The 17,850-nt window shown below is 46.2% G+C and overlaps 1 protein-coding gene across 1 annotated transcript; it reads left to right on the top strand.

Annotated features, from left to right (window-relative positions):
- The first annotated feature begins 144 nt into the window (after nucleotides 1–144).
- Nucleotides 145–5,558, top strand: LOC131185328 (small integral membrane protein 10-like protein 2A). The gene is made up of 2 exons (XM_058157766.1): nucleotides 145–339; nucleotides 5,538–5,558. Exons 1-2 carry the CDS (start codon nucleotides 145–147, stop codon nucleotides 5,556–5,558), a joined length of 216 nt encoding a protein of 71 aa, XP_058013749.1.
- Nucleotides 5,559–17,850: the final 12,292 nt, after the last annotated feature.

The raw sequence follows: 17,850 nt of genomic DNA on the forward strand, positions 1-17,850 counted from the left end.
GACATAGGAATGTTACGTCATCGTCATCAACAGCAAGATAACATCCCGGTCATCTCTTTGGCTGTGTTGCTTTGATTTGTGGCCCTCCAGATCTTTGCGCAGGTAGGAGGCGGAGCCTGTAAGACGTGGCTTGGCGGGTCAACAATGAAGGTGGCAAGTCTGCTTCTATCTGTTTTGGTTGCCCGACTCCCCCAGTTGGTGACCGGACGTTCCTATGGGATCTTCTGTAAAGGATTGACCCGGACTCTCCTCATCTTCTTTGAACTGGCCTGGAAATTCCGCATCAACTTCTCCTACCTGTATCTGGTCACTTCCATGATGTTCAACGTCAGGCTACAGGTAATGTCGGAGGGAGGATTCAGCCCAGGAGTCCAACATGGCTCATCCCGTTATCTGCTTTAATTGTTGCAATCCACTTGGGTTCACCCGTTGTTCAACCTGGGTGACTTGTGCAGTCATGAGCAAACCACATTTCCTGGGCTCGTGTCTCACAAGAAGCAGAAACCAAGTCAACATGATGATCGTTTGTGGCAATGGTGACCTTTGCTATTGGTTTGCAACTGTGACCCCGCGCGCAGCGCTTCTGCTTATGCGCAGACCGTCTGTGATGACGTCCAGGCGGGTGGACGGAGGCTCCCGCCACCGCTGCCGCTACCGGTTCGTGGGAACCCGGGTGAACCGGTAGAAACCCACCACTGGTTTGTGGTGACCTCCTGCAATCGAATAATGGTTTACTGAAGCAACTCCGTTTTCTGGGTTTATGCTACCCATACACCACGCACTGGCAGTCAAATGACTGAGTTAATTTGTTTTCTGAGTTCATACAATATACTGGTTCCTAAACTTTAAAAAAGAGTTAGGTTTGCGCACAATGCATACAAGGCCAAGCCACAAAAAGCAATTTAATGCGATGCGTACGTGATGTGCCCGCCCAGTGACTAAACATGGAACATGATTAAATCATCAGAGAATCACGAGCAACGGACAAGGTATAACATGCCCCCTAGTCAATCAGGTTGATACTGGAGCTGGCAATATTTACCTATGGCTAAGCCAATGATTTGTTAAGGTAATGCACCTGTCTAGACTTATATTGCTGAATCATCAAGTAACTCCAGAAGACAGGTTCTTGCAACACCAGAGCATAGAACTTCAATCTTCACTATTTATTTCTTCTCTCCGATCAAGAACCATTTATCGCACATCACTAGATTTTGCCAGGCAGCAATTCACATTCACGATCATACAATTAAGGATGCCAGAAATGGGCTAATATAAAGTATCTTATTTTTTTTATATGATAGTGATGTGTTAGCAGTCCTAACTTTTATTTAGCTCAGTTTCAGTGTCGTCACTGAAACGGGTGTAACTTTTTTTTTTCTGATTATATTTTATGCCAGCGCTAAGTCACTTTTTTCAGTGCTGTTGCAATGGTCACTGAACAAACTGTTGTAAGTCGAGGTTTACCTTGTAGTATAAATTCCCTTTCAATGCGTTCTTCTCCCGATGAAAACTGGTTAGGAACAGGGGTGGGATTCAACCGGTTCAGACCTGTTCAGGTGAACCGGATGCTAATTTTACATCTGGTTCACAGAAACGGTAGTGTCGTGTCCCACTACCCCTCCGACGACCGGGTCTAGGAAGTCTGTATCAAGCGTGGCCCCAAAGCCTCTGCAGCTTTGCCAAATTCCTTCCAGGTTTCTCAGGGCAGGCAGGAGTCCAAGTTGTGACTTCAGCAAACTAGATGAGACTTTGCTTGACTCAAGGTTGGAATGCCACAAGCAGGTCCTTTATATAGGCTGTGGGGTGTGGCTCCATGACTCAGCATTTATCCAGGCCTGCCCCTCCCTTCCTTCTGCTGGCGTTGCCTCTCAGATCTCCGGAAGCGAGGATCCTCCCACTGTGAATTCTCTTCAGCTGGATCTGCTGTCGGTAATTCTAGCACGTGGCTGGCTCCCTGCTCACATGCTGTAGGAGTGAGGTTTGTTTGTTCATTCCTGACATCCTGTCTGGGCATGGGGCCAGGGCCGGGGGCTGGAGGCATGACAGGCCGTTCATCTTCATTATCAGACTCCAAGTCTGATAACAGGCCCGGGTGTAGGCGGGAGGGGCCCGGCTGAGGAGAGGAGGGAGGACGAGGCACAACAGGTAGTTGCAAGGACTGGCTGCCCCTGCCCACCCCGCCCCTCCCGGGAGTCTCCACGCGGCCCATTTTGGATGCGAGGTAAGTGCAGGGTAACCATTTAGAACAGTGATGGTGAACCTTTTCGGCACTGACTGACCAAACCGGAATGTGCATGCATGCACGTACCGGCCAGCTGGTCTTTGGTTTCCAGCACGTGCATGCACGCCAGCCAGCTGGTCTTCGCATGTGCCAGAGCACTGGAAACCTGAAGACCAGCTAGCCGGCGTGCACATGCCTGTTTTTTGGGGCGTTTTTGGCCATTTTCAGGGCATTTTTCAGGACTCTGGCACCCGCGAAGACCAGGTGGAAACAGCGCGCATGCTCACAGAGAGGGCTCTGCATGCCATAGGTTCGCAATCACGGATCTCGACTTAGCAGGAAGTCCTCGGATTAAAAATAACAATAAACACGGCGCAACATTCCATTTTATTTTTGAAGGAAGTGACACTCAGGAATCATAGTAGATTATGACATCATAGAATGCTTCCTGAAGTCTTCGGAATAAGGGATTGTTGCCTAATAAATATTCTGCTATTCCATTTGCTGGAGGATGGTAAGGCATATACAAGACTGAACTAAAAGGCCAAAGGGTTAAGTGGCAGTAACCTAGCTGTAGAAGGAAAGCGAAAGAACGAGAAACTAAAGATCGAGCAATGTAAGTCTTTGAAGTGTCGTAACCTTGTTCTATGGACTTGTGACCCAAACCCAAGTAGGTAGTAATAAACTTAGTCCGTGGAAAAACAAACATTCGAACAGCTGGGAATTACTTCATTCCCAGCGTCGTTCAACTCAAAGTAAAACAAATGCCTCCCAACACAAATTTCTCAGCTATCTCACAAACCTTGTGAGGTAACATGTTTGCCAGGAAGGGCCTTTGGCAGTTTACCTAATTGGACTAATTAGGTAAACTGCCAAAGGCCCTTCCTGGCAAACATCCAGAAGCCACAAAAACAAAGACGTACACGAAGCAGAGGACAAAGCAGAAGACGCAGCTACAACATTGTTTTCCAACAAAGCTCAAATGCTATTGCTGGTCTGTTTTAAGCCTTATGGGCCCTACTCCTAAATTGTCCTTTTTGCTTGAGCTTTTTGGCAGCTCTTCTCATGCGTGCATTAGGAACAGGCTCCTCCTGTTCCTCTGCCTCACTACTATCAGTCTCTGGAGGCTCTGGAGTCCGCACCTCACTTCCCGATGGCCCTGGCCTCACCTCAGCCTCATCGCTGTCCGACTCCGTTGCCAGCTCCGTAGGCTGCTGACGGACCACAACAGGACTTCAAAATGAGACAGGAGCCGCTTAAGGGTATGGCTGTGCCTGACAGAAATGGCACACAAACCTCTGTGTTATATAATACAGAGATTCTCATTTCACACCAAGCTTTTATGGAGTCCTCCTATAATTCCAATAATATGCATTGTTTAAGAAGAGATTGGACCACCATCTGTCCGAAATGGTATAAGTGCCCAAACGTAGTGTGCACACCAGCCCTGGAAACTCAAAGACCAGCTGGCCGGTGCAAGCATGCCTGTTTTTTGCCATTTTGGGGGTTTTTTTCAGGGTCGTTTTTAGCCCAGAAAATGGCCCCAAAACTGCCTGAAAATGGCCTAAAAACAGCCCAGGAAAACGGCCTTTTTCAGACCATTTTCAGGCTGTTTTTCAGCCCAAAAACGTCCTGAAAACAGCCAAAAAGCAGCCCAGAAAATGACCTGATTTTTGGCCGTTTTCAGGCCGTTTTTGAAGACCAGGTGGCGCTGGAAACCAGAAGAGGCATGCGTGCCCACAGAGAGGGCTCTGCGTGTCACCTCTGACATGCGTGCCATAGGTTCGCCATCACGGATATAGGGTTTACTGCTTAAGCAGGAGGTTGGATTGGACGACCTCCGAAGTCCCTTCCAATAACTGTTTCTGTTTTTCTGTGTTAGATTGAGAAACGTAGAAATTTGAGGGTCGGGAGGGATCTTGAAAAACTAGAAGATCTCCAAACTCCCAACTTTATGATTCCGTAGGGCAGGAATTCCCACAACATGCCAAACAAATGGTTTTCAATCTTTGCTTGAAAAATCTCCAGCGATGGAGCCTCTGCCGCTGCAGAAAGTCAACTGCTTAGAGCCAGGAATTTCTTCCTTATTGTGAGATTGGATCTTCTGTAAAGTTTCCAACTGTTGCATGTTTCTTCTGTCAGGGCAGTATGGGAAGGAGCCATACTGCTTCCACTTTTGCCTTTCAGCCCCAATCCAGGAACCCTCACAGGCACTCGCTTTCACGACAAACTATTTCTGTGTTAAATTTATATTTACTCACAAAGAAATAAAGGAAGACTAGTATACATCTATTTCAAGCTATTTAGCTCTCATCAGCTAGCCATACCCTGCTGGGATTCGAACTTGGGCTGCTTGCATCTTAGGTAGATGTATTAACCTCTAAGCCAGGAGTCAGCAACACAGCTCCGGAGCTGCATGTGGCTCTTTCATCCCTCTGCTGCGGCTCCCTGTTGCTGGTCGGCTCCACAATTGATAGGGCTTTCAGTTAGGACAGGTAGAGAAAAAAGGATGCCGTGCTAGGAAGAGACTCTATGGTGGGTGGAACCGGGCTTCCAGTTGGCAGGGGGAAACGGATGCCGTGCTAGGAGGAGACTCTATGGTGGGGGAACCGACTTCCAGTCGGCAGAGGGAAAAGGACGCTGCGCTAGGAGGAGACTACGATGGGGGAACCGGACTTCCGGTTTCGGTTAGGACAGGTAGAGGAAAAGGGACGCCGTGCTAGGAGGAGACTCTATGGTAGGGGAACCGGACTTCCAGTCGGCAGAGGAAAAAGGACGCCGCGCTAGGAGGAGACTATGATGGGGGAACCGGACTTCCGGTCGGCTCAAGAATTGAATGGGGGCTTCCGGTTAGGACCTTTGTGGCTCTGAGTGTTTAAGGTTGCCGACCCCTGCTCTTAAATCACAGGTTCTCTTCACTGTACCAGGGGAGAAATTGTTTTTTTCTATCAGGGCAACCTGGTCTACCCAAATATGGGAAGGGGCATAACTGCTTCCCTTTCCAGCAGTTGGTTCTTGCCCAGCAGTAGGTTTCACATTATGTTACTACCGGTTCGCTGTGCGCGTTTCCACTCACTTCGTACGTGCGCGCGCCTGGTTCATGTGCATGCCTGCCTTCCGCCATGCGCCCGGCCTCAAAAACATGCCTAAATAGGATGGCATAGAGCTGGGGCAGGTGGGGGGGGCAGGCCCACCCGCGATTTCCGCTTACCGGTTCAAGCGAACCAGCCCGAACCGGCTATATACCACCTCTGTTCTTATCCAACTCTTGTTTACTTGCCTGTATTTTCCCATTATTTTTGCTTTATCGCAGGTTCATATTGAGATCCATTAAATTGTGACTTACGTTGCCAAGGCAGGCGGCTGACCGTATCCTGGGCTTCACGACAATGCAGAGCGTCGAGGACCGAGTGACAGCCCTTTCTGCTCTGACTATGGCCCAGGAAGAGGAGTTGGGGCAGCAGCTGCCGGAAAGTGGCTTGGATCATCCGCAAGAGATCCTTCACCTTCCAAATATCCGTACCTTAATGGCTCACTCTCAGGCCAACAATAACCATTTGCAAAAGGAATTCTTCTCCCTAAAAATCAGGAACTGCCCACTGTTCAATGCTGTCCCACTTCCGCATATTGGCAAAAAAGCCCTGCCCAACCTGGGCCAGGTGACCAACAGAGTCGTGTCTTCCAAGGAATCCCTCAACCTGCACTTCTTACCAGAAAACCAACTGTTGGAGAAGATCTTCAGCTACTTTGATAGCACCTCGGTCACAGGTTGGCAGGAAAGGGCTCAAGGTGTCCTTAGCGAGCTGGGCATGTGGAGTTCCTCCAGGGAAAACTTTGTACAATTTGCACACTTCTGGCTGTCTGAACTCCAACACGACCAGAAGCAACAGTTGTTGGAACTGGAACTGGGGGTGATCGAAGACGACGTCCACCTTGCGTTCCTAGAAGGATTGGACTCCAAGGACCTTCAGCCTTCCGAGTTGAGTTCCATCCTGTTGGTCGCCCTGAGTGAATACCCAATGGGGCTGGCCAGCCATCAGCACCCCTACATTTTTCTAGATTACTTGAACCTCATGTCTTCGCCCAACACAGCCGGATACAGGGAAATGCTTTCCAACATCCAGTATCCGAGCAAAAACCCTCAGATCACTCAGTGGCTGCTTGCTATACGAGAATTTGCCCTTGCAAATCTCTGGCATGCTATGGTCAAGGTAAAAAAAAAAACCCAGCTGGGAAATGAGGGCAGGAGGGGAACAGGATTGCAAACTGGCTTATACGCAGGGTTGGGATGCTGGGGGTTCGCAGGGGTTCGGGAGAACCTCTAGTTAAGATTCTGTGCAGTTCGGAGAACTCCCAAATCCCACCCCTGGCTGGCCCTGTCCCAGCACCCCATCCCATCCCACGCTGTCCATCCCACCCGACTCCGTCCCTCCCAGGAGTCCCCACACGGCCCATTTTGGATGCAGATATGCAGAGTAGAGGTTCGGGGAGGGCGAAAAACAGGCTTACCGGAAGTTCGGGAAGGCCAGAAATGGGCCTGTTTCCAGAGAGCCTCCGGAGACTGGGGAGACCGTTGTCGCCCTCCCGGAGGCTCGAGGAAAGCCTCCAGAGCTCGGGGAGGGCAAAAAATGCCTCACCCACTGTGGTACAGGAGGTCGATTAGGCCACGCCCACCATGGCCACACCCACCCAACAACCAAGCAGGGAACCCCTTGCTAAAATTTTTGAAGCCCACCCCTGCGTATATGTTGTTGTTCTTTTTAATTTTGCCCATGTGCTGAGATTGCACATACAGGGTAGTTTAAGAACACCCTAGAAATTGAATATTAAGTAACATTAGCGGCAAGGGTAAAATGTAAAATTTGTTACTACCGGTTCTGTGGCTTGGTGGGGGGGAGTAATATGACTGGGTGGGCATGGCCAACTTTTTTTTTCTTTTAAAAGCATTTTTTCTACAACCTCTTCGGCCAAAGAGGTTGTAGAAAAAAATGCTTTTAAAAGCCTCTGACGATCCCAGCTGAGCCGCGCGATCATCAGAGGCTTTTTTTTACTTTTAAAATCATTTTTCTACAACCTCTTCGCCAAAGAGGTTGTAGAAAAATGCTTTAAAAGTAAAAAAAAAAACCCCACCTCTGATGATCATGCGGCTCAGCTGCGCATGGAGCTGAACCACCCGAACCACCCGCCACCATCGCTACCGGATCGGGCGATCTGGTCCGAACCGGGAGCATTTCACCCCTGGTTGGGTTGCTATTCTTAGAATAACAGGAGTTGGAAGGGACCTTGAAGGTCTTCTAGTCCAACCCCCTGTTTAGGCAGGAAATCCTATACCATTTCAGACAAATCGTTGTCCAAGCTCTTCTTAAAAGCCTCCAGTGTTGGAGCACACACAACTTCTGAAGGGAAGCCGTTGTGCTGATTAATTGTTCTCACTGTCAGGAAAGTTCTCCTTAATTCCAGGCTGCTGCTGTCCTTGAACAAAAGCCACCATTTTGGAAACAGGTTGGTGTAAACAGCCTGGGAAAATTTCTACTTACATGTTGGGACTTTTGAAGCAAAGCAAAATATCTTTAGGAAAGGGAACAAGATAGATGACTGTAGTGTCCTTAGTGGTCTGTGAGCTCGGTGGTTTTCTTACAGACCTTTCATTTTACCCAGCTAAGTAACGTCATCAGTGCTAGAAGGGATAATAAACAGAGAGCAATGTAATGCCTGCAAGAAAATAGCCAAGCTCAGAGAACACCAAAGACCACAAAGTTGTCGTATTCCTCCTTCTCCTCCTCTTCCTCCTCCTCCTTTCTTCCTTCTTCCTTCTCTCTCCTCCTCCTATCTTCTTCTCTTCCTCCTCCTCCTTTCTTCCTTCTTCCTTCTCCTCCTATCTTCTTCTCTTCCTCCTCCTTTCTTCCTTCTTCCTTCTCTCTCCTCCTCCTATCTTCTTCTCTTCCTCCTCCTCCTTTCTTCCTTCTCTCTTCTCCTCCTATCTTCTTCTCTTCCTCCTCCTTTCTTCCTTCTTCCTTCTCTCTCCTCCTCCTATCTTCATCTCTTCCTCCTCCTCCTTTCTTCCTTCTCTCTTCTCTCTCCTCCTCCTATCTTCTTCTCTTCCTCCTTTCTTCCTTCTTCCTTCTGTCTCCTCCTCCTATCTTCTTCTCCTCCTCCTTTCTTCCTTCTCTCTTCCTCCTCCTCTCTTCTCCTCCTCCTTTCTTCCTTCTTCCTTCTTCTCTCTTCTCTCCTATCTTCTTCTCTTCCTCCTCCTCCTTTCTTCCTTCTCTTCCTCCTCCTCCTTTCTTCCTTCTTCCTTCTCTCTCCTCCTCTTGTCTTCTTCTCTTCCTCCTCCTCCTTTCTTCCTTCTTCCTTCTCTCTCCTCCTCCTATCTTCTTCTCTTCCTCCTCCTCCTTTCTACTTCTTGTCCTTGTCCTCCTTGCCCTCCTCCTCTTCCTGCTCCTCCTCCCCACAAACTCCACTCCTTTCTAGCACTGATGATTTTACCTAGCTGGGTAATGAAATGTCTGTAAGAAAACGACCAAGCTCAGAGAGCACCAAGGACCCCACAGTTCAACTATGAACTTACAGATATTCTCTTCTATTTATGAATAACAGTCCCAGCTTTAATTGTGATTTCTTACGATAATAATTTCTTTTTAAATGTTGATTAATTAGAGAGATTTGGAGTTAGCATGCACATTCACATACTAAGTTTCCTAATTTTGAAATTTAGTTCTATAAGGCATTGGTCAGTACCCAACTCTCTTCTGAAGCTGCCATCAAGACTCCTACTTCTGCTCCCAAACAAGAAACTAGTGAAGTTATGAAAGAAAGGTAAGGATATTGACACCCATAAAATCTCTTTGACAATATACATTTTTTGCAAGGAATCCTTGACCTACGGACCACATGTGGGACGGGAACTTCCATTTTAGGTTGTTGCCATCGTAAGCGAGTCAGACCCAAGTTTATGATAATATTTACCATGGTTGTTAAACCTCCGACAGGCCTTCTCCAGCCTTCAGGACTGGCCCATGTTCTTCCTCAGCCTCATCGCTGTCCTACTCCGTTGCCAGCTCCGCAGCCTGCTGGCGGACCACAACACCAGCGTTGGTTCTTTGTTAGCTTTCCATAGATCCAAATTCTTCAAAGTCTTTTTGTCAACTTAAGGAAGACCACGTAGGTTGGATACGTACATTGTCTACTCCAGTGCTTGATAATTTGCTAAGTCCTGTCTGGGTTGCACTCACTCACAAGCTTCAGAGTCAAGGCTGTTTTAAATATTTCTAAACTAGACATCTTTGGTGGCCAACTAATTGGGTGGAAGAAGGAGCCGGAGTCATCAACCTTGGTTTGCAAACTTTCACGCATTTGTGACTGAATTCGGGCTGTAACCACAATCCGCGCCTTGTAATCAGCCAAGATCTTTAACAATGATAGGAATTGGACTCCTGCCATTTGGCCTTTATGTTTTGAGGCAAAGCCAGAGATGCCATCTTTGAGCTCATACCTAATCCAGCATCCTGCTTACGACGTTCTTTTGAAGGTGGAGATTTGCATAGAGCTCAGAAGTTGGGCTTGTACATCTGCCTCCAACTAAGTTGGAGGCAGGAGAATGGAGTGGTTGGGAGGTAGACTGATGGGACCCAAAACAGAAAAGAAAATCACCAGTCAGACATGGATCTTGGTGAGGAAGAAAGAGAAGAGGAGAGGAGAGGAGAGAAAGAGAGGGATATATATATACATATACATATACATATACATATACATATATATATATATATATATATATATATATATATATATATATATATATATATAGGTCTTTGGTTTTTCGGGTTTTCTCCCGTGTAAAATTGGAAGTGTCTTGGCGACGTTTCGACGAAGTCTCATTCGTCATCTTCAGGCTTCAGCTTCGTGCTTCTAGGAGCAATGTGTGATCGCAGCTGTTTCTTCCTTTTAACTGCTAGTGGGGGTTTGAACTGATTGGGTGGGAGCTTGGCTGTGCTCTGATTGGATGGGGTTTTTTGTGCTCTGATTGACTGGGGGTGTGTCCTGTTTGGTTGGGGCTTGGTTGTGCTCAGATTAGTCTGAGTTTCAGGATTTGAGCTGGTGAGTTGCATTGCTGTTGTTTGGCTTCGTGTTTGTGGTCGTGCTACATCTTCAGTTCAAACCCCACTAGCAGTTAAAGGAAGAAACAGCTGCGATCACATTGCTCCCAGAAGCACGAAGCTGAAGCCTGAAGATGACGAATGAGACTTCGTCAAACGCCAAGATACTTCCAATTTTACACGGAGAAAACCCAACAACCAAAGACCTACATACAAACACCGTGAAAACCTCAGAAAACATATATATATATATATATATATATATATATATATATATATATATATATATATATATATATATATATACATATATATATGTAGGTCTTTGGTTAATCGGGTTTTCTCCCACATAAAATTGGAAGTATCTTGGCGACGTTTCGACTAAGTCTCATTCGTCATCTTCAGGCTTCAGTTTCGTGCTTCTGGGAGCAATGTGTGATTGCAGCTGTTTCTTCCTTTTTAACTGCTAGTGGGGTTTGAACTGATTGGGTGGGAGCTTGGCTGTGCTCTGATTGGATGGGTTTTTTTTTTGTGCTCTGATTGGCTGGGGGTGTGTCCTGTTTGGGTGGGGGCTTGGTTGTGCTCAGATTAATCTGAGTTTCAGGGGGATTTGAGCTGGTGAGTTGCATTGCTGTTGTTTGGCTTCGTGTTTGTGGTCGTGCTACATCTTCAGTTCAAACCCCCACTAGCAGTTAAAAAGGAAGAAACAGCTGCAATCACACATTGCTCCCAGAAGCACGAAGCTGAAGCCTGAAGATGACGAATGAGACTTCGTCGAAATGTCGCCAAGACACTTCCAATTTTACACGGGAGAAAACCCGAATAACCAAAGACCTACATACAAACACCCACGAAAACCTCAGAAAACAAATATATATACATTGGACAAACCATACATTGGACAAACCAACAGAAGAATAAGTGCACGCATTGAAGAACACAAGAACTCATTCAAAAAAGAGGAACCAACTTCTTCCCTGGTCCAACACTTTAAAGTCACAGGACATGATATTGACTTTAAAAAGACCAGAACTATCGCCAAAACTGAACACTTTAACAACAGAATAATCAGAGAAGCCATTGAGATAGAAAAACGCCCACACAGCATGAACAAACGAGATGACACCTCCCGCCTACCAGCCATTTGGAAACCCGCCCTTATTGACAAACGAGTCCCTAACACGAGGAATGACACCAGACCCACACTCACAAGGTCCACACAGGATGTCACCACCGCACATCCACCCAGAAAGCAGATCCAAACCCACACTGATCATGAAGCACGACCAAGGACCAGAAGCCAGACCGCAGCTGCAACATTGGCCATTTCAAACCCCTCCAATCCATTCATGCAGCAGACTGATCTTCTCTTCCTCCTCCTCCTTTCTTCCTTCTTCCTTCTCTCCTCCTCCTATCGTCTTCTCTTCCTCCTCCTCCTTTCTTCCTTCTTCCTTCTCTCTCCTCCTCCTATCGTCTTCTCTTCCTCCTCCTCCTTTCTTCCTTCTTCCTTCTCTCTCCTCCTCTTGTCTTCTTCTCTTCCTCCTCCTCCTTTCTTCCTTCTTCCTTCTCTCTCCTCCTCCTATCGTCTTCTCTTCCTCCTCCTCCTTTCTTCCTTCTTCCTTCTCTCTCCTCCTCTTGTCTTCTTCTCTTCCTCCTCCTCCTTTCTTCCTTCTTCCTTCTCTCTCCTCCTCTTGTCTTCTTCTCTTCCTCCTCCTCCTTTCTTCCTTCTTCCTTCTCTCTCCTCCTCCTATCGTCTTCTCTTCCTCCTCCTCCTTTCTTCCTTCTCTCTCCTCCTCCTATCATCTTCTCTTCCTCCTCCTCCTTTCTTCCTTCTTCCATCTCTCTCCTCCTCCTATCGTCTTCTCTTCCTCCTCCTCCTTTCTTCCTTCTTCCTTCTCTCTCCTCCTCCTATCTTCTTCTCTTCCTCCTCTTCCTTCTCCTCCTCTTGTCTTCTTCTCTTCCTTGCTCTCCTCCTCTTCCTGCTCCTCCTCCCCACAAACTCCACTCCTTTCTAGCACTGATGATTTTACCTAGCTGGGTAATGAAATGTCTGTAAGAAAACGACCAAGCTCAGAGAGCACCAAGGACCCCACAGTTCAACTATGAACTTACAGATATTCTCTTCTATGTATGAATAACAGTCCCAGCTTTAATTGTGATTTCTTACGATAATAATTTCTTTTTAAATGTTGATTAATTAGAGAGATTTGGAGTTAGCATGCACATTCACATACTAAGTTTCCTAATTTTGAAATTTAGTTCTATAAGGCATTGGTCAGTACCCAACTCTCTTCTGAAGCGGCCATCAAGACTCCTGCTTCTACTCCCAAACAAGAAACTAGTGAAGTTATGAAAGAAAGGTAAGGATATTGACACCCATAAAATCTCTTTGACAATATTCATTTTTTGCAAGGAATCCTTGACCTACGGACCACATGTGGGACGGGAACTTCCATTTTAGGTTGTTGCCATCGTAAGCGAGTCAGACCCAAGTTTATGATAATATTTACCATGGTTGTTAAACCTCCGACAGGCCTTCTCCAGCCTCCAGGACTGGCCCATGTTCTTCTTCAGCCTCATCGCTGTCCTACTCCGTTGCCAGCTCCGCAGCCTGCTGGCGGACCACAACACCAGCGTTGGTTCTTTGTTAGCTTTCCATAGATCCAAATTCTTCAAAGTCTTTTTGTCAACTTAAGGAAGACCACGTAGGTTGGATACGTACATTGTCTACTCCAGTGCTTGATAATTTGCTAAGTCCTGTCTGGGTTGCACTTACTCACAAGCTTCGGAGTCAAGGCTGTTTTAAATATTTCTAAACTAGACATCTTTGGTGGCCAACTAATTGGGTGGAAGAAGGAGCCGGAGTCATCAACCGTGGTTTGCAAACTTTCACGCATTTGTGACTGAATTCGGGCTGTAACCACAATCCGCGCCTTGTAATCAGCCAAGATCTTTAACAATGATAGGAATTGGACTCCTGCCATTTGGCCTTTACGTTTTGAGGCAAAGCCAGAGATGCTATCTTTGAGCTCATACCTAATCCAGCATCCTGCTTACGATATTCTTTTGAAGGTGGAGATTTGCATAGAGCTCAGAAGTTGGGCTTGTACATCTGCCTCCAACTAAGTTGGAGGCAGGAGAATGGAGTGGTTGGGAGGTAGACTGATGGGACCCAAAACAGAAAAGAAAATCACCAGTCAGACATGGATCTTGGTGAGGAAGAAAGAGAAGAGAAGAGGAGAGGAGAGGAGAGGAGAGAGAGAGAGGGATCAATATATCTATATATATATAGATGATGGGTGGCAGATAGTAGAAAAATGATGGATGGATGGATAGATGGATGGTAGAAAAATGATGATAGAGAGAGTCAGACAGACAGACAATGGATGGATGGATGGATGGATGGATGGATAGATAGATATGGATGGATGGATGGATGGATGGATGGATGGATGGATGGATGGATAGATACAGAGAGACAGACTGACAGACAGATAATGGATGGATGATGGATGGATGGAAAGATAGATGGTAGAAAAATGATGAGAGATAGAGACAGACAGACAGACAGACAATGGATGGATGGATGGATGGATACAGAGAGACAGACAGACAGACAGATAATGGATAGAGGATGGAGGGATGGAAAGATAGATGGTAGAAAAATGATGATAGATAGATAGAGACAGACAGACAGACAATGGATGGATGGATGGATAGATAGATAGATACATGATACAAGATAAATGATACATGATACAGATTTGGTTAACAACCATATGATTCACTTAACAACTGAAGTGGTTTGCTTAATGACCATTGCAGAAAAGGTTGCAAAACTTGGGATGACTCTCTTAACAATTATGGTACCTTGCTTAGCAATGGAAACCCTGGTTCCTGTTTGGTCATAAGTCGAGGGCCACCTGTATTTATCTGCAAACGGCTACCTCATTTTTCACATCGGATGTGGTGTCTTCCTGCTAGAAAGCAGGTTCCTTCAGCTGCTGTGAAAACTGATTAGGGCATAATTTAAGGAAAGAGGCTTCTGGATAAGCAGAGGAAATTTCCAGACAGCTCGCCTGTCTGGAACCCACACCTCATTTCGGACATTAATACAATTGAGCGTGTCCAGAAATATTTTACAAGAAGAGTCCTCCACTCCTCTGACCACAACAAAATACCTTAGGCCACCAGACTTGAAATCCTGGGTTTAGAAAACTTAGAACTCCTCCGACTTTGACATGACCTAAGTTTAACTCATAGAATCATCTGTTACAACGTCCTCCCTGTCGAAGACTACTTCAGCTTCAATCGCAACAATACACGAGCACACAATAGATTTAAACTTAAAGTGAACCGCTCCAATCTCGATTGCAGAAAATATGGCTTCAGTAACAGAGTTGTTAATGCCTGGAATGCACTACCTGACTCTGTGGTCTCTTCCCAAAATCCCCAAAGCTTTAACCAAAGACTATCTACTGTTGACCTCACCCCATTCCTAAGAGGTCTGTAAGGGGAGGGCATAAGAGCACAAGCGTGCCTACCGTTCCTGTCCCCTTTGATTGTATCCAATTCGTATGGTTATTTCATGCTTATACTTATATATACTGCTGTGTTTGACAAATAAATAAATAATAAATAAATAAATAAATGATGGAATTGCTAGTTCACACCACTGGAGGGGGTTAGAGGCCTGTTTGCAATTCCTAAAGCTGGGAGATTTTACTTCTTCCTTGAGGGAATCACTTTTATCAACTTTGAAATGTCTTCGCTGCTGGTCTTTTTGCAAATGGTTTAAACCAGGGGTCTCCAACCTTGGTCCCTTTAAGACTTGTGGACTTCAACTCCCAGCAAAGCTGGCTGAGGAACTCTGGGAGTTGAAGTCCACAAGTCTTAAAGGGACCAAGGTTGGTGACCCCTGGTTTAATCTATTCATGTCTTCGTTTTTCTCCTCCTAAGAGCTCTGCAGGCCGTCCAATGGGGATACGCCGATGTCTTGGATTATCTGGTCAGAAGCCAGAAGCTGGACCTGAGCATCGTGGATGAAAAGAACCGAAATCTTTTATTTTTGGCCACAATCTATGACCAGTCTAAGATTCTGGAGTATTTTCTTGAAATGGTCAGTGGCATGGAAGAAACCTTTGATGATTGCAGATTGTCCAAAGATAGTATTAACAAACTTAACAACTGCGGCAAGGGTGGGATTCAGCCAGTTCGGATGGGTTCGACCGAACCAGATGCTAATTTTACATCTGGTTCGCCGAACCAGTAGTTGCAAGGACTGGCTGGCCCCGCCTACCCCACCCCGCCCATCCCAAAAGTCTCCACGTGGCCCATTTTGGATGCGAGGTAAGTGCAGTGCCTGCACGGAGGCTATGGGAGGGTAAAAACGGGCCTCCCGGAAGTTCCGGATATCCGGAAACGGGCCTGTTTCTGCCTCCAGAGGGCCTCCGGAGCCCGTGGGAGGCTGTTTTTACTCTTCTGGAGGCTCGAGGAAAACCTCTGGAGCCTGGGGAGGGCAAAAATGCCCCCCGCCCCATGGTACAGAAGCCTGAATAGGCCATGTCCACCCAGCAACTGGGCAGAGAACTGGTTGCTAAAAAAATTTAATCCCACCCCTGAACTGCAGTGAATAATTTAACAAATTTTGGCCAGTGTTGGAAAGAATGTCCATCTGGGTTCAGTTCCAAGTGGGGAAAAAGACACTGGAAACATGCTTGGAAAGATGATTTAATGATGGTCAGGATCACGTGGTTTGAGTTCCTGAACAGAAAAAGGGCAAGGTGCTGAGCGCGCCCTGGCTTTATGCTTTCTCTGAGCTTTGAATTTCCTGGGGTACAGGAAGAGTATCCTGATTGGTTGTCAGACTCCCAGGGGGTGGGGGTCTTAGCTAGCCTTGCTGGCTGATGTAATCTTCCCAGGTGCCAGGTGGTCAGTTTCTGTTGCTAGATGGGTCCTATTGTGTTGCAGATGATGGTCCCATTGACAAAAGCGGGGAGAATGAGTTTCTACCTCTGACCCATTGACAAGGGTGGAGGGAGGCAGGAAGCTGCAGAGAGCTGCTTTGTCCTTAAAGCATGTTCCTCCATTTCTCATCCAGGGAAATATAATATTCTGCCCTTTTTAATATTTCCTAGAATATTTCATTCTTCTAGGAGGGGAGTGGGTGCTAACTCCTACATCAGGAAGGTCGTAACATGGGGCAAAATTCACTTAACAGCTGTCTCGCTTAGCAACAGAAAATTTTGGGCTCAACTGTGATCGTAATTCGAGGATGACCTGTACTGGAGATTTTTCAAGCGACGTCCTTTCCTGCTAATACCTTCCATCTCTCGGTTTGCAGGCTCTTCCCGTACCTGACATAAACCAAGCCGCCGAAAATGGGAACACTTCCCTCCATGCTGCAGTCAACACTGGGAAAATGCATCTAATTTCTCTGCTTTTACATTATCCGGGGATTAACGTGAATGTCCAAAATCCCCAGTGCGATGGGGCAACTCCGTTGCACTTGGCAATCGTTTATGGTAAATATTAAATCTTGCTTTAATATTTGAACCACTTTTGGTCACCGCGATACAAAAAAGATGTGGAGACTCTAGAACAGGGGTAGTCAACCTTTTTATACCTACCGCCCACTTTTGTATCTCTGTTAGTAGTAAAATTTTCTAACCGCCCACCGGTTCCACAATAATGCGCCATGTATTGTCGTCTGCGCATGCCTCTTGCGCATTGTGGATTGAGTTTGGGGGGGAGGGGCGCCGACTACTAGCTCTGCTTGTCTGTTACAGCTGGGTGATGTGGGGGGAAATGCGTGGCTATTCTGGGACGAGGCTCTTTTGGTTGCGGTCGCACTATAACGTCGTTTAGTTTCATTTATGTAACGTGAACTAAACTTATGCGCGGGCGATACAAATAGTATCTTTTCAGAAATTTAAATTGTCACGGGGAATTTTATGAAAACCTAATGAACATCTTTTTAAATAATGCTATGAAATTTTTATTAAAAGTCAATTAAATTAAAAAAAAGGAAAGTGCTTCAGTATCGGACAAAACCCCTACCGCCCACCATGAAAGCTGAAACACCCACTAGTGGGCGGTAGGGACCAGGTTGACTATCACTGCCCTAGAAAAGTGTAGGGAAGAGCAACGAAGAGGATTAGGGGGCTGGGGGCTAAAAGAGATGAAGACCCGGTTGCAGGAACTGGGCATGTTTGTTTGTTTGTTTGTTTATTTATTTATTTATTTTGTCACAACATCACATAAAAAGATTATATAGTATATAAACATATATATGAGTAAATATAAGGAGGTATAAGCATATATATAGGAAGAAGAAAAGAAAAACAATAGGACAGGAACGGTAGGCACTTTTGTGCGCTTATGCACGCCCCTTATGGTCCTCTTAGGAATGGGGTGAGGTCAATAGTAGAAAGTTTTTGGTTAAAGCTTTTAGGATTATGGGAAGAGACCACAGAGTCAGGTAAAGTATTCCAAGCACTGATGATTCTGTTACAGAAGTCATATTTTCTGCAA

This window comes from Ahaetulla prasina, chromosome 14 (assembly GCF_028640845.1).
Source record: "Ahaetulla prasina isolate Xishuangbanna chromosome 14, ASM2864084v1, whole genome shotgun sequence".
Taxonomy (NCBI): domain Eukaryota; kingdom Metazoa; phylum Chordata; class Lepidosauria; order Squamata; family Colubridae; genus Ahaetulla; species Ahaetulla prasina.

Excerpts from the sequence above, each read along its gene's own strand:
- LOC131185328 (XM_058157766.1), top strand. The coding sequence starts at position 145 with ATGAAGGTGGCAAGTCTGCTTCTATCTGTTTTGGTTGCCCGACTCCCC. Across the intron at positions 340-5,537 it reads TGTTCAACGTCAGGCTACAG|GTTCATATTGAGATCCATTA; the intron begins GTAATGTCGGAG and ends GCTTTATCGCAG.